Genomic DNA, 14,791 nt, shown 5'->3' on the forward strand with positions numbered 1-14,791 from the left:
TTCATTTTAGAGTGAGATGCATACAAAAACAACAAGATCAAATTTATAAATATTATATCTAACAACTCTTGACATAATTTATTTAACAAGAAATATATTGATAAATTAAGTATATTCATCATCAACTTGCACAAGAAGAAACATAAATGAAACTGAGAAGCTATTCCCTAGACTATGTTCAACTTTTGAGACTTAAAAAATATCTATCTATATAGACTATGTTCAACTTGATAAGTAGGAGATAATTTCCACAGCTAGTCAAATTGTGATATGAATATCAGGATTTAACTGTGTGATTTTGAGTCAAACTCGATGACCCATGTTTCATGAGTAGTGATTCAACATGAATCCATCTCTCATGAGAATAAATGGAACACTTAGCACTCATTGGATCTAGGTGATGCTCACAGGGGTGAAGCACCGGGACTTCCCGGGAGGTCACCCATCCCAGTACTACTCCAGCCTGAGCGCGCTTAACTACAGAGTTTCCTCCATAGTTAAACCCAAAGCTTGCAACCCTATTTGCAAAACCTTCACCAAGTGTTGTGCCTTATGAACCATTCATTAGAAAGCCCCTTAAGCTCATCAATTGATAAGTAGGAGATAATTTCCACAGCTAGTCAAATTGTGATATGAATATCAGGATTTAACTGTGTGATTTTGAGTCAAACTCGATGACCCATGTTTCATGAGTAGTGATTCAACATGAATCCATCTCTCATGAGAATAAATGGAACACTTAGCACTCATTGGATCTAGGTGATGCTCACAGGGGTGAAGCACCGGGACTTCCCGGGAGGTCACCCATCCCAGTACTACTCCAGCCTGAGCGCGCTTAACTAGAGAGTTTCCTCCATAGTTAAACCCAAAGCTTGCAACCCCATTTGCAAAACCTTCAACTTTTGAGACTCAAAAAATATCTATCTATATTGTACCACAGGAAAAAAACAACAAACAGTTGAATCTGCGCACGTTTTCTCAAAAAAAAAAAAGGAGAACTCTACAGAAATTCATTCTTTGATCAATTTCTGATTTACACATTTTTGCTTCATCCGACATAAAAATGGCGGATGTTTTGCTCGCTCGGGCATGTAATCGTTTGATTTTTGACAAAATTTGTAAATCTATCCGTTAGAGAGTTGTAGTTTTGTAAAGGAGAATCGAAGCTGTTAACCCGTCCTATCTGTATAGCGAAATTCATAGCAATAGAAAGGTGAGAATATGTCAAACACTGCAAATCGGAAAGGCTTGTCAATCTTGATGAGGATGAGGATGCGGCAAGCAAATGAAATGGTCGCCAATGTATCGGTAAAATTCGTCCTCACACATTGTTTTTCCAATTTTTTTAATAACTCTTTGTACTTGAATTTTCTTCATCAATATTTGGCAGCCCGGTAGTAGCCCATCATCCGAAGAAGAACAAGTTGAGCAGCAGCCTGAAGGATTTGACTCCGCCTCAAATGAACATCCATCCAGGTAATTGCATAATTATTATCTTTTCATATCTCAGCGTGTTGATTTTACGAAATTTTGCTTTCCCTAGCAGGTAATATGGAAGATTGTAAGCTACAGATTTTAAACCAATTTGTAGCTTTACTTTGATTTCAATTGAAAGAAGTTCGAATTGGACAAACCCAATATGTTCCGTCTTATGAATGGCTAGTTTTCATCGACCAATTTTGTTAGAAGAGGGCTATAGAATATCTTTTGCAGGTTTTCCTTTATATATTTATCGAAAATTCTTCTCGCTAGTTTATTTGAAACATTTCCTGAAAATATCTCCGTGGTTCATTTGAAATATTTCTTAAAATTTATCGCCAGAGTTATACTAAATTACTAATCATTAAAAATTACCTGTCATGTATGTGAAGAATTTGGGGCAATTTCATTAGTGTTTTGATGGAACAAGTGACCCAGTGATTCTTGATTGCCCTTCTCGAGTGCTACGTGTGGACGATGTGTCGAGCCCATCTATTTTCCTGTCCTACTTCATTGAGGGTATTGTATTTTCTTTGGAGTGTTGACAGTTATTTTTTTATTTAATTTAATTTGGTAACATCCTTTTTCCTTTCTGGAAACAATAGGCTCAGTTACTATGTTTGAGGTTACTTTGGCCTCTCATCCTTTGGGACACTTTACACCCAATGAGTTGGGTGCTGTATACTGCACAATTCCAATCACATTGGTTAATATTTGACCTAGTTGTCACATATTCGGTTGCCTCAATCCTATCATTTATTGGGACAATACATCCAATAAGTTGGATCCTGTATCTTAGTCAATTTCAACCACACCATCGACACAATGCATCTGTAATATATCAAATTACTAGATTGAAAAATAGATACTTAATTCTGAAATCTGTAACTTGTACCAAACAACCTAAAGAATGTAAAATAGTTAGGAAAAGTAATACACAACCATATTATTGAAGTAAACATCTTTTACACCTTACAGTCCATTTCATGTGAAAGTAACTGAATTAATCTTTCAGAACTGAAATAACTAACTAACTAATTTCTATAATAATTCAAGAGAAACTAAATCATTTCAATATATTCTACGAATTATATAATAATGAACTTGAAAGATAGGATCCAAAAAACATACTGAATCTAACTGAAAATATCTGAAGACATTGTTCAAGCCTTGACATTTTGGTAAGAGGAGAAGCATTGACATAGGCTTAACCTCCCAACCACGGACCTTATAAATTCCCATACAATCTTTTAACAAGAAAGACCCTCCTTACCCTGGGATAAGGCTTGGGGCACTATAGTCCAGCCATTTAAGCATACTGGTGTTTATAATGTCCACTCAGTAATGGGTGGGCATGCCTGATTAACTGGCACCACCGACATCTTGTGATCAAAATAGGCAAGCATGCCTCTAAACGACCTTGGCCAAGGATTTAGACAGGTTTCTAATACCCGATCACCACCGCTCGACTTGACAACAGGGTGCATATTGGACAAACATGAGCTTAGTTGGATGTTCTTTTGGAATCATTATAGAACTTATCATGTTTACATATATTGATGTTCTGATTTTTGTTACTTTCCCTTGGATTGATTCCTTCCTCTTCACCTCCTTTCATTAGCTACTCTAGCCAGGGTGAGTCCTTGGAGAAAGTAATTTTGATATAGATCATCTTGATTAACCACGGATTCCTATCCATTGGCTGGTACATCACGAGTAACAATCTTGTGTAATGATGTATTTTGTTCTTGCAACATGCCAGACTTATATTTCAGTACCACACTTTAGAACAAAACTCGTGGCAAAATGAAAGGTAAATATTCCAGATGTAAGATAGAGAAGGAACATATACCACAATGAAATTTACACATCCTGTATGTCGGTCTTTACTTGAAAATTAACAATTTCAGAGATTTCAAAACAGAGAGGCCATAGAGCATAGACAAAATATAAATCGGGTGCATAGACATTGAACATAAATTCTGATGCATAGATATAGATCATAAAATCAGGTGCATAGACATTGAACATAACCTGTTCGGAAGTCTCTTGATAGATTCGTTGATGCTTTGACCGGACAACGTAGAGCCGACTGTTGCTGAGAATGAATGAGAAATGATAAGGAAAACCAGTGACCCGAATTAAGAAGTATTTCGTTCAAAGGGAGAGGAAAGAATGATCGTCTGAAGTCAGATGTGCTATGTTATATCCTTGCCTTGGCTCAAGCAAACAGCGACCTTGATCGTTTGCTTGCTTAAGATGATAGTTTTCAAGACCATTGGTTACAAGGTCACTGAATTCAAAAAGGTGGCGCCAAGTGTACATGGTTGCCTCTCATGGAGAGATATATGTTTGAATTATTAGAGAGTTCCTTTTGAAAAACACACACACACACACACACATATATCTATATATAATGTCCACTTAGTAATAGGTGGGCATGCCTGATTAACTGGCGCCACCGACATCTTGTGATCAAAATAGGCAAGCATGCCTCTAAACGACCTTGGCCAAGGATTTACACAGGTTTCTAATACTCGATCACCACTGCTCGACTTGACAACAGGGTGCATATTGGACAAACATGAGCTTAGTTGGATGTTCTTTTGGAATCATTATAGAACTTATCATGTTTACATATATTGATGTTCTGATTTTTGTTACTTTCCCTTGCATTGATTCCTTCCTCTTCACCTCCTTTCATTAGCTACTCTAGCCAGGGTGAGTCCTTGGAGAAAGTAATTTTGATATAGATCATCTTGATTAACCACGGATTCCTATCCATTGGCGGGTACATCACAAGTAACAATCTTGTGTAATGATGTATTCTGTTCTTGCAACATGCCAGACTTATATTTCAGTACCACCTTTAGAACAGATCTCGTGGCAAAATGAAAGGTAAATATTCCAGATGTAAGACAAAGAAGGAACATATACCACAATGAAATTTACACATCCTGTATGTCGGTCTTTACTTGAAAATTAACAATTTTAGAGATTTCAAAACAGAGAGGCCATAGAGCATAGACAGAATATAAATCGGGTGCATAGATATTGAACATAAATTCTGATACATAGATATATATCATAAAATCGGGTGCATAGACATTGAACATAACCTGATCGGAAGTCTCTTGATAGATTGGTTGATGCTTTGACCGGACAACTTAGAGCCGACTATTGCTGAGAATGAATGAGAAATGATAAGGAAAACCAGGGACCCGAATTAAGAAGTATTTCGTTCAAAGGGAGAGGAAAGAATGATCATCTGAAGTGAGATGTGCTATGTTATATCCTTGCCTTGGCTCAAGCAAACAGCGACCTTGATCGTTTGCTTGCTCAAGATTATAGTTTTCAAGACCATCGGTTACAAGGTCACTGAATTTAAAAAGGTGGCGCCAAGTGTACATGGTTGCCTCTCATGGAGAGATATATGTTTGAATTATTAGAGAGTTCCTTTTGAAAAACACACACACACACACACACACACACACACACACACACACACACACACACACACACACACACACACACACACACACATATATATATATAATTTTTAAATGATCCCATTATGCTATTATTTTATCTAAGGTCGTACCCATTAAAATACGTATATCTATATACATGCGTAGTTCGAAGAAATATGATTTATTTTAACATCATATCCTCTTGATATATGCACATGTATATATATTAATAAGTACGAACTATAGATATTACTTTAATATCATGGTGGTATCATATATATATATAGGTGATGATAAAAGAAATAATGGAGACAACATCACAAAACAACAAAGGTAATGGTTTTGAATATGAATTTTTTGATAATGATAGTTATATATATTTTTATATGTTTGTCCAAGTAGCTCATGAATGTCTAGTGGTGTACTCTATTGTGAAGTTGCTAAATCCTTATCAAGGTAGTTAGAGGTCGTACCTGGCGATTGAACAAATGGACTAGAATAGTGCCCCTTTCCTCAAATCTTGTTTAGCAACACTTTCTCCCCTTTGTTTGCTCCTACAATCACCCGTGCAACATTTCCACAATAATGGCAAGTTCTTCCATTTAAATCAATATTAGAATATATCACAGATAATTGTAACAATGGTTAACTACCATTAACAAGTAAATATAATAAAGCAATGACTAACTACCATTTTCAATAAACAAGTAAACATAATAACTGTCAACCGACTCCATTATAACAACCATTTCCACATGAAGTAAATGGTTAACTATAACTTCCCATTTCACATGATCAGGAAATGATAGTTTTAACTAATCATCTCAACTATAACTTATTTTAAGTAGGTCAAAATTTTGGGATGTAATATACCCTCCCCCTTATGTTTTCATCGTCCCCGATGAATTGCCAATAGAAATTTAAAGGTGCTTATGTAATCACATAATGTTTTAAATTAAAAACAAGAAAAATTTTATGCTTTGGTCCTGGAGAAAAGATGAGGAAATTTTTGGAAGATATCATCATAGTCTTCCCAAGTAGCGTTCTCTTCGGCATATTGGTCCCACTAGACCTTGCATCGAGTTATGTCTCAATTTCGTAAGCGAAGCTTACACATCTTGAGTATTTTGAGTGTTTATATTTCCACCACCCCTGGGTCTCTTATCTGGAAAAGATTCCAATCAATTATATGCTCATGATGAGTGATATATTTCTTAAGATATGACACATGAAAGACGTCATGCATCCTGGCAAGGGTGGGAGGTAGTGCAATTTTGTAGGCTACTGGGTTCATAACTTCCAACACCTCAAAGGTCCCACATATCTTCGGGCCAATTTGACATTCTTACCGAGCTTGATGGTACTCTTTTGGGGTTCTACTTTTAATAGAACCTTTTCTCCTATTGAGAATTCCTTGGGTATTCTTTCTGCATCTTCATAACTTTTCTGTCTATCATTTGCTTCTTTCAATCTCTATCGGATTTGAACTACTTGTTCTTCCATCTCTTTTAGCATTTCAGGCCCATTGACAATCTTGTCTTCAATACGATTCCAGCTTATAGGAGATCTGCATTTACGGCCGTATAGGGCTTCAAAGGGTGCCATCTTGATAGCGGATTGATAGGAGTTATTATAAGAAAATTCTACTAAGGGTAGGTACATCTCCCACTGGTACTATCGATCCATGCAATAGACTAGTAGATCTTCAAAAACCTGATTTACTCTCTTCGTCTGGCTGTCGGTTTTTGGATGATAAGAAAAACTAATATTTAGTTTGGTTCCTAAGGTCGAGAATAGTGTTCGCCAAAATTTGGATGTTGTCCTGGCGTCCCTTTCAGATATAATCCTTTCCAAAATTCCATGAAGTCTAGAAATTTCTCGCACAAACTTGTAAGCAATTTCTAGTGCTCCATCTGTCAAATTACTAGGTATTAAGTGGGCTACTTTGGTTAATCTGTCTACTACCACTAAAATGGTGTTGTGTTTGCTTTGAGTCATCCTTGTATGAAATCCATGGTGATTATCTGCCATTCCCATTTTGGCACTTCGTTTGGGTGTAGGAGGTCAACTAGATAGCGGTGTTCTGCCTTGACTCTCTAGCACTCTAGACATCCCGCCACATAATCTATTATTGCTCTTTTCATTCCCTTTAAAAAATACAAGGTTTTTATATTTGTCAACATCTTAGTTACTCTAGGGCGTCCTAAATAGGGGGTTGAATGGAATTCTTCTAAAATCATTCTTCGAATTTCCAGTGTTTTGGGTATGTACATCATACCACCGTACCTCAATAGTCCATCTTCTTCTATCTTGAAGTCTTTGTATTTGGGTTCTTGTGGGTCTCTAAAAAGTGCGTGACTGATCTCTGCATAGAAGTCATCCTGCTTTAAATGCTGTAATACTTGATCCTTTACTCTAATATCTACGACAACCATAGCAGAAATATGCCTCCGTCGGCTTCAGGTGTTTGCTACCTTATTCTCTTTACCCTTAATGTAGCTAATGTCAAAGTCATAATCTGCTAGAAATTCCAACCATCTCCTTTGTCTGGTGTTAAGGTTGGGTTGAGTGAAAATGTACTTTAGGCTGTGGTGATCTGATCGAAGTTCAAAAGGTTTCCCTATCAAGTAGTGCCTCTACATTTGGAGGGCATGCACAATGGCGGCTAATTCCAGATCATGTGGGGCATAATTTTGCTCATAGTTTTTTAGTTTTTTAGATTCATATGCAACATTTTGATCCTCTTGCATCAATACACCTCCTAATCCCTCCTTGGATGCATTAGTCATAACCACAAATTCCTTTTAGGGATTTGGTTCTGCAAGTATTGTTGTAGTAGTTAACTTCTCTTTCAGGCACTCAAAGGCTGCCTGACATTTCTCGGTCCAAATAAATTTCTTCCCTTTCTTTTGAAGTGAGGTGATCGGGTAAGCTATCTTGGAAAAATCTCCAACAAACTTCCTATAGAATCTTGCTAACCCCATGAAGCTTCTGACTTTTATCACATTTCTAGGTATGGGCCATTCCTTGATGGCATAAAATTTTGAAGGATCCACATCTATCCCTTGAGCCGATATGATATGTCCTAGATATTGGATTTCTTTTTGATAAAGGCACACTTAGACAACTTCCCACATAGCTTATGTTCTCTCAGCCTCTGTAGAACTTTTTCTAAATGCTCTTGATGCTCACTTTAGTTTCGTGAGTAAATTAAAATATTATCTATAAAGACCAATACAAACTTATCCAAACAGTCTTGAAAAATGTTATTCATTAGATTCATGAAGGCTGCCGAAGCATTAGTTAGCCCGAAGGCTAGTACCATAAACTCATAATGCCCATATCTAGTTTTGAACACAGTCTTGTGAATGTCTTCATCTTTAATACGGAGCTGATGATACCCCGACCTTAGGTCAATTTTTGAGAATATTGTAGCACCTTTCATTTGATCAAACAAATCGTCAATTCTAGGAAGTGGGTACCGGTTTTTGATGGTGACCTTATTGAGCATCCTATAGTCTATACACAGTCTCATGGTCCCATCCTTCTTCTTGACGAACAATAATGGGGCTCCCCAAGGTGAAATGCTGGGTCGAATAAGATTCTTATCTAACATATCTTGTAACTGTATTTGTAATTCCATCAACTCTGTGGCAGTCATTCGATGAGGAGCTTGGGATATAGATTCTGCCTCAGGTATCAAGTCTATAGTAAAATCAAACACTCTAGATGGGGGTAATCGTGGAAGTTCTTCTTTTCCAGAGTCTCACTTCATCCAACATGATCATCAAATGACTAATGAATTCTAGATCAAAACTTCTTCGCAGCTATTGTCATAAGATTGAGTTTGCACAATATTTGGTAGCATGTGTGAGGTACTAATCTTCTTTTCCTGCAAAAAAAATCCTAGACATAAAGGAAAAGATCAATGCAAATAACTCTTGTAGCATGTATAGGATTACAAATATAATGAATACAATGGGTAGATAAATGTAATACTAAAAAATACTTATCTGCACATAAAAATCATTGATACAAGTTGTTCCAGTGAGGGTCCATATGCAACAAATCGGAAATTCATCTCCATATAAGCATTTGTCAAACAATGGGAATTAAACATTGGTTATAATCCCCCCCACAAAGTAAAATTCCCACTTACTTTATTTTACAGGGTTTTTGGTCACTCTTTAGTCCCATGACTACACACATGAAATTCTTTCTTCCTTGAATGTAGTCTCTTATACTTCTTGGTTTGTCATATTATATTCTGTACAAAGTGCTTGTGATTGATATATTATTTTCATCAGCCAATAGGAAGTTGAGTCCTCAGTTGGTCAACACCCGTATTAGCATTTGAGCATGAATAGTGACATAGCATTTGAGCATGAATAATGACTTTGCAACTCACAAAATCTATATCATTTCGTTACGGTATATGCAAAGTATAAGCTTGCTCAATGTGTCTATTCACCAACTTCACTCCTCCGTTTCCAACATATGAAGCAATACAATCTCTCTCTCAAAGCATCTTATCTACATTAGCTAAGAGAGTGTTTGATTGTTCTTCATGCTTAATCTCCACAATGTTATAATGAAACTTCTAATAACATCATCCAAATATTCCTGGTATTATGTTTATGTTGCACTCCCATACAAAATGTTGGATTCCAGGCTTGTTGTAAGTCATATCACCTAATGCTCAATTTTGTCACATCATCATTTTCTGATTCATCACTACTATCATCTGCAATGTCACTGCCACTAATTTTTGTCTTCCTGCATCCTATAACAACATCTTGTTCTGATCTATTTCCAGTGACCTTTGTGTGGACTTGCTCAACATGTGCACCTGTAACCTTGAGGCTACAAAATGCTATAACACTAGCAAAGGTTTGATTTTTTGGGGAGAGATGCTTCTCAGAAATTTGTATTCCTTCATGGTCTCCTTCAGCTCCTTCGAGATCTTAAATTTGCAAAGCACACTTCATTATTTTCCTAAAATTGGTTATGGTTAAAATGTTGCTTCATCATTGATAATCATATAATATCTGTCCAACTCCAATGCTGCTTCAAGTGATCACATCTTTCTTGTGCAAATCACATCTTCTAAACTCCAGAGGTATCTAGCACCGAATATTTTTCATCACCGCTGTCTATGAGGTTGCGTATATATGTGGTCATTGTATTTGTTTTCTTCCACCATCTTATTATTTTATTTCTTCTCATAACAATCTGGGCTCTTGTCCATACTTTCACTGCTGCATACAAGTCTATAAATAATTCTTTTATATCTACGAATTGATGGTACCAAAATTCCAAAAATATAAGTGCTCCTTAAAATTGCCATTTTCATGAAACAATATGGCCTTCTATTGTGCATATCAAACATACTGAATGCTTTTTTTAATGTTTTCAAACTCTTGGTGGCTCCTATACAACGGGATGCTCCTAGATAGAAATGTCTGATATACAATGACTAAAGAGCTATGAATGTTATCAATGATGCTATGTCTGACCTTGGATAGCGTAATGATTAAATATGCTATGCATGCTATGAATGATGATATGTCCGATCTTCGATATGCTTATGCAATCAATATATAGTGCTTTTAGCAATATGGATTACTACGTCTGATGATAGGACCCTGTTTCTGATTTATATTTGTAATCTTTCAACTTCAATGATGGATGCTATTTCTGATTTGCACCTTATAAGCCTGCAATGTATCAAATAATCACTTATAGTGATGATATTGCTGTGTCAGATCTGAACTTATAAATATGCAACAATTAGGCTGTGTCTTTTTACAATCTTTAGATTATATGCACCACTTATGTCAAGAGGCAGTTTGCTCAAATAGAGCAGGTCCAATACTGGAATAAGTACAAGAAGTAAAATTTGATGATGATTCAATTGACTGACTGAAATGACTAGTTATATCTTATGATTGGAGAAATAAGTTGCATTTGCAGGATATGACTTGTTCCTCCTTATAGTCAGCCCCCTCCTTAACACTCACCAACCACATCCCTTTATTATCTTGATGCTTATACCATGTTGAGTAACATGGATCATTTTCTGCAAATGTACTAAAATGACCATTGTAGTTGATGTATTCCAAATGCAGATTTGAATCTCATATAAATATGAGAAGAGGAGGCACGTCTCTAAGGTTTAATTGTCATTTGATTAATATATTAAAATAATAATTTGTATTATATATATATATATATTATATACTATTAATATATATATAAATATATATATTTATATAACATGAATACGTATATATATAGGAAATGATGATTTACCTATAACAACAATGTATCTCAGATTGAATTAATCCGACTGAAGCTACAACTTTAACAATTCTCTTCATCAAAATCAACAAGTGAAATATAACAATTAGGTATAAGAAGCTTATACCTGAAGTTATATTTCATTTATATATTGGTAGAATGCTTGAGAGTGGTTTCAGATCTTTAGGAGTTATAATGGAAATTCTAGTTTTTAGAATATTTCATGAATTTTTAGACTTCAACACACAGAACCAGAGAATGCACAACACAGAAAATGCAAAGCACTAGGGTTTTGAGTGTGGAGGATGTAGAGCGCTAGGGTTTCGAGCACAAGGCATAGGGAATCAAAGAAGCTCAATAACAAAGGTAAGTGGGTACAAAGGCAAACAAGAATAGAAGCAGGAGCAGCATGTGGGACTAGGGTCTGCATTTCAAGAGAGTTTTGTTGGAGAATGTGTGGTTCTTGAGAAAGACAAATGGATATAGGTCTGCCATAATTTCTCCTCTATCTTTTGGCATATTTCTTTATTCTTTTTCATCGTTATCTCTCCAAGTCGCTCTCCACAATCTCTTCAAATTACTTCAAGCAAAGAGCAGTAAAACATCTAAACACTTTTGTAAGAAAAAATGGGGACAGAGAATATGAATCAAAATATAAAATTACTAGATCATAGGAAAACTAACAAAAACATGAAAGAAATTGATGCCAACACTTCAGCAGATCAGACTGAGATGGCAGGGTCAGAAGCAGACATAAAAACATTTGGGTTAAAAAATAAGGTAGTATCAAACATTATCACAATGTACAACTTTCAAGCAAATGAAATGTTACAAAGGGACAATCACGAACAAACACCTATGTTCGGAATGATAACACAAAGGGGTTTCTTATCTCTTTCAGCTTTTTGGGGAACCTTCCAATGGTTAGACCAATTGGGGTATGGAACCTAGTTTTGGTATCCAAGTGGGGGAAACAAATGGTACATAGAGGTCTTGCTTACTAGGCTACTCTAATACACCAAACTCGGGGGAGAGGTGTGTATGTAAATGCAAAACAATACAAAGGGATCTTAAGGCGTAAGCTCCCACGAGGGTTATTGAGACCGGCGTGCCTATAAGAGATAGGATCCAAGAAGCTGATCAGAATAGTACAGTACTGAGTAAAGTATAAAAGGGACATTGGATTCTTCACATGAAACCTTTTGCTTTCAATGTTATCAAGGAATAAATATTGCTACAAAGATCATAATGAGGGAGAAATATCAAAGGGACAAATTCATATCTGAAAACTTAATGTTTCATATTACATATGTGATTGGTGCTGATTTGTTTCTTTCTTATCAAATGTCATGAAAGATGGAAGGCAACAATCAGAAGTGACAGGAAGATGTGATAACTGCAAGCTACAGGGCCATCAAAATGAGCAACAAGAACATGTATACAGTTAAGTGGAATGCATAACAATCACAGAAAAGATTTATAACAGCAAGCAGGTTCCTAATGCATGCACAAAGAGATAATGAATGCTAGAGTTAAAAGCACATCAGTAAATGTGTTATAGTTAGAGAGATTTCAGCATTCAGAGGAAAAAAATTAAAATGATGAAGCTTTTATAAAGAATAGCATTGCCAGATAAAGTACGAATTCCTGTGTCAGCATGGTATTGTTTCATATTAAAGCAATACATCAAACAAGAGAATAAGTGCATTGTTAATAATGGTGAAAGTACACAGTAAAAGCATCAAGCAAAGTTAATGGAGGTTTCAGCAGTTTATAATTAAGGAACTTGAATAAGAATTGAAATACTTTTATACATTGTGAGCTGAACAATATTCTACAGTAAAAGCAAAATGAGGGAAAAAGAGATGCAACAGAGATTTTTTTTTCAGAGATATACAAGCAAGCTTTCATAATTTTGTGAGCAGCATGGAAGATCTGAACAGATTCGTGCTCTTAATATGTTCTAAAAATTTCTACAGGCGGAAAAGTGCTCATATATTGCACTACATATTTGAATAAGAATTGAAAAATTTCTTTCAAGTTTTTATCTACAGAGTTCAGTTAAGGTTCAATGTTAGCATCAGCATCAAGAGTAGGAAGACATCAATGAAAACAACTGTAGCACCGTTTCATCTCTTTGATACCAGAAGTGGCTGCATACATTGAAGAAGATATACCGACACATAAGGGTTTTAATAGAGAGATATACCAATAAGTCATTAAAAGGACACAACTATCATAACAAGGGCAAAGCTTCCATAACAGAAAATTTCAATGAAAAAGAAATATTCGAAGCTGCATCTTTTCAGTGCCTAATGACTTGTAGTGTTTTTATTGGAAAAAGAGGGGTAAAAATTTATTAAGACAGAAAAAAATACAAGGAGGAGAGCTCAACAAGGAGCTTGATCCTGAGCAACAAGTTCATCAAATTCTTGCACCATCTCAAAGGAAAGTTGCCCCCTATCCATAATATTCCAACCCGGAGCATGACTAGAAGCCCATTTGGCTAAACAATCAGCAGCTTTGTTCCATTCACGAGGAATATAAGTGAACGTAATGAACTGAAAAGAGGTAGAAAAGAGAATAATCTGATTAACAACAGTGGCCAGCTGACAGCTAACATCCTCAAGCTCCTGCGAGGAAAGTAAGTTCACCACCACTTGGGAATCGGACTCACAGATAATCTTACTCCATCCCTGCAAGCAGCATTGTTCCACAACATATAAAATAGCCTGAGCTTCCATGAGATTGTTAGTGTAATCACCCTTATGAACTGAGAAAAAGAATTTAACATCACCAGAACTGCAACGAGCCACTCCCCCAATACCAGTAGGGCCTAGATTCCCTCGGGAAGAACCATCAGTGTTAATTTTTAGAACTCCACAGGGAGGAGGAGTTCAATGCCCATCCCGATTCACCCGACCTTTCCTCTGATGCTGAGGCTGCCTGGACACAGAAGGAAACCTTTGAGCTGCAACCCCATCTTGAAGATGAAAATTGAGGTGATTGCATATAGCAAGATCAACCGGATCCATACCCCCATCTAGCTCACACTTCACTTGAATAGTTTCCTTAAGAGAATGTGAGATCTTCGGCCAAACATGCAAAAGACCAAGCTGAACATCTGGGAAGATTCGATGATTCCTCTCCAGCGAGATATGCCAAAGCATGAACGATGGGCCAGCAATCCAAGCAGCATGGAGAGAAGAAGACTTGGAGGGAGCATTGCCCAAGCGGGCCCAGAACTCAGGCAAAGAGGAAGCATGCCTACAAGAGCAACCCCGAGCACTCCACCAAAGCTGCCATAGTTGAATAGAATAGGAGCAATGGAAGAACAGATGGGAGAGAGACTCCTCCACATTACCACACAAAACACAATAAGAGGGGCCCTGAAATCCATGTTTACAAAGATTATCCCACGTAAGACAGTGGTTGTGAGCCACTAGCCACATGAAAAAATTGCACTTGGACCAAGAAACTTTATTCCAGACTTGTTTCCACCAAGGGACCTCAACATCCCCAAATAATTGTCTAGTTATCTC

The 14,791-nt window shown here is 36.5% G+C and overlaps 1 protein-coding gene across 3 annotated transcripts in view; it reads left to right on the plus strand.

Moving 5' to 3' along the window:
* The first annotated feature begins 952 nt into the window (after nt 1–952).
* The window catches only part of LOC149564329 (malonyl-CoA decarboxylase family protein), a 292,928-nt gene continuing 279,089 nt past the window's right edge, over nt 953–14,791 (plus strand). For 2 of the 3 annotated variants that reach the window (XR_016364190.1, XR_016364191.1), the window contains exons 1-2: nt 957–1,308; nt 1,391–1,476. Coding sequence is in view for 1 of the 3 variants with exons in the window: in XM_089827389.1 (XP_089683515.1) it covers nt 1,222–1,308; nt 1,391–1,476 (173 nt within the window). In the remaining 2 variants the exon portion in view is untranslated. Of the gene's footprint in view, nt 1,309–1,390; nt 1,477–14,791 lie in introns of all 3 variants that reach the window. The other variant, XM_089827389.1, reaches the window with a different exon arrangement.

This window comes from Cupressus sempervirens, chromosome 4 (assembly GCF_028749045.1).
Source record: "Cupressus sempervirens isolate cs-2001-9-10 chromosome 4, ASM2874904v1, whole genome shotgun sequence".
Lineage (NCBI taxonomy): Eukaryota > Viridiplantae > Streptophyta > Pinopsida > Cupressales > Cupressaceae > Cupressus > Cupressus sempervirens.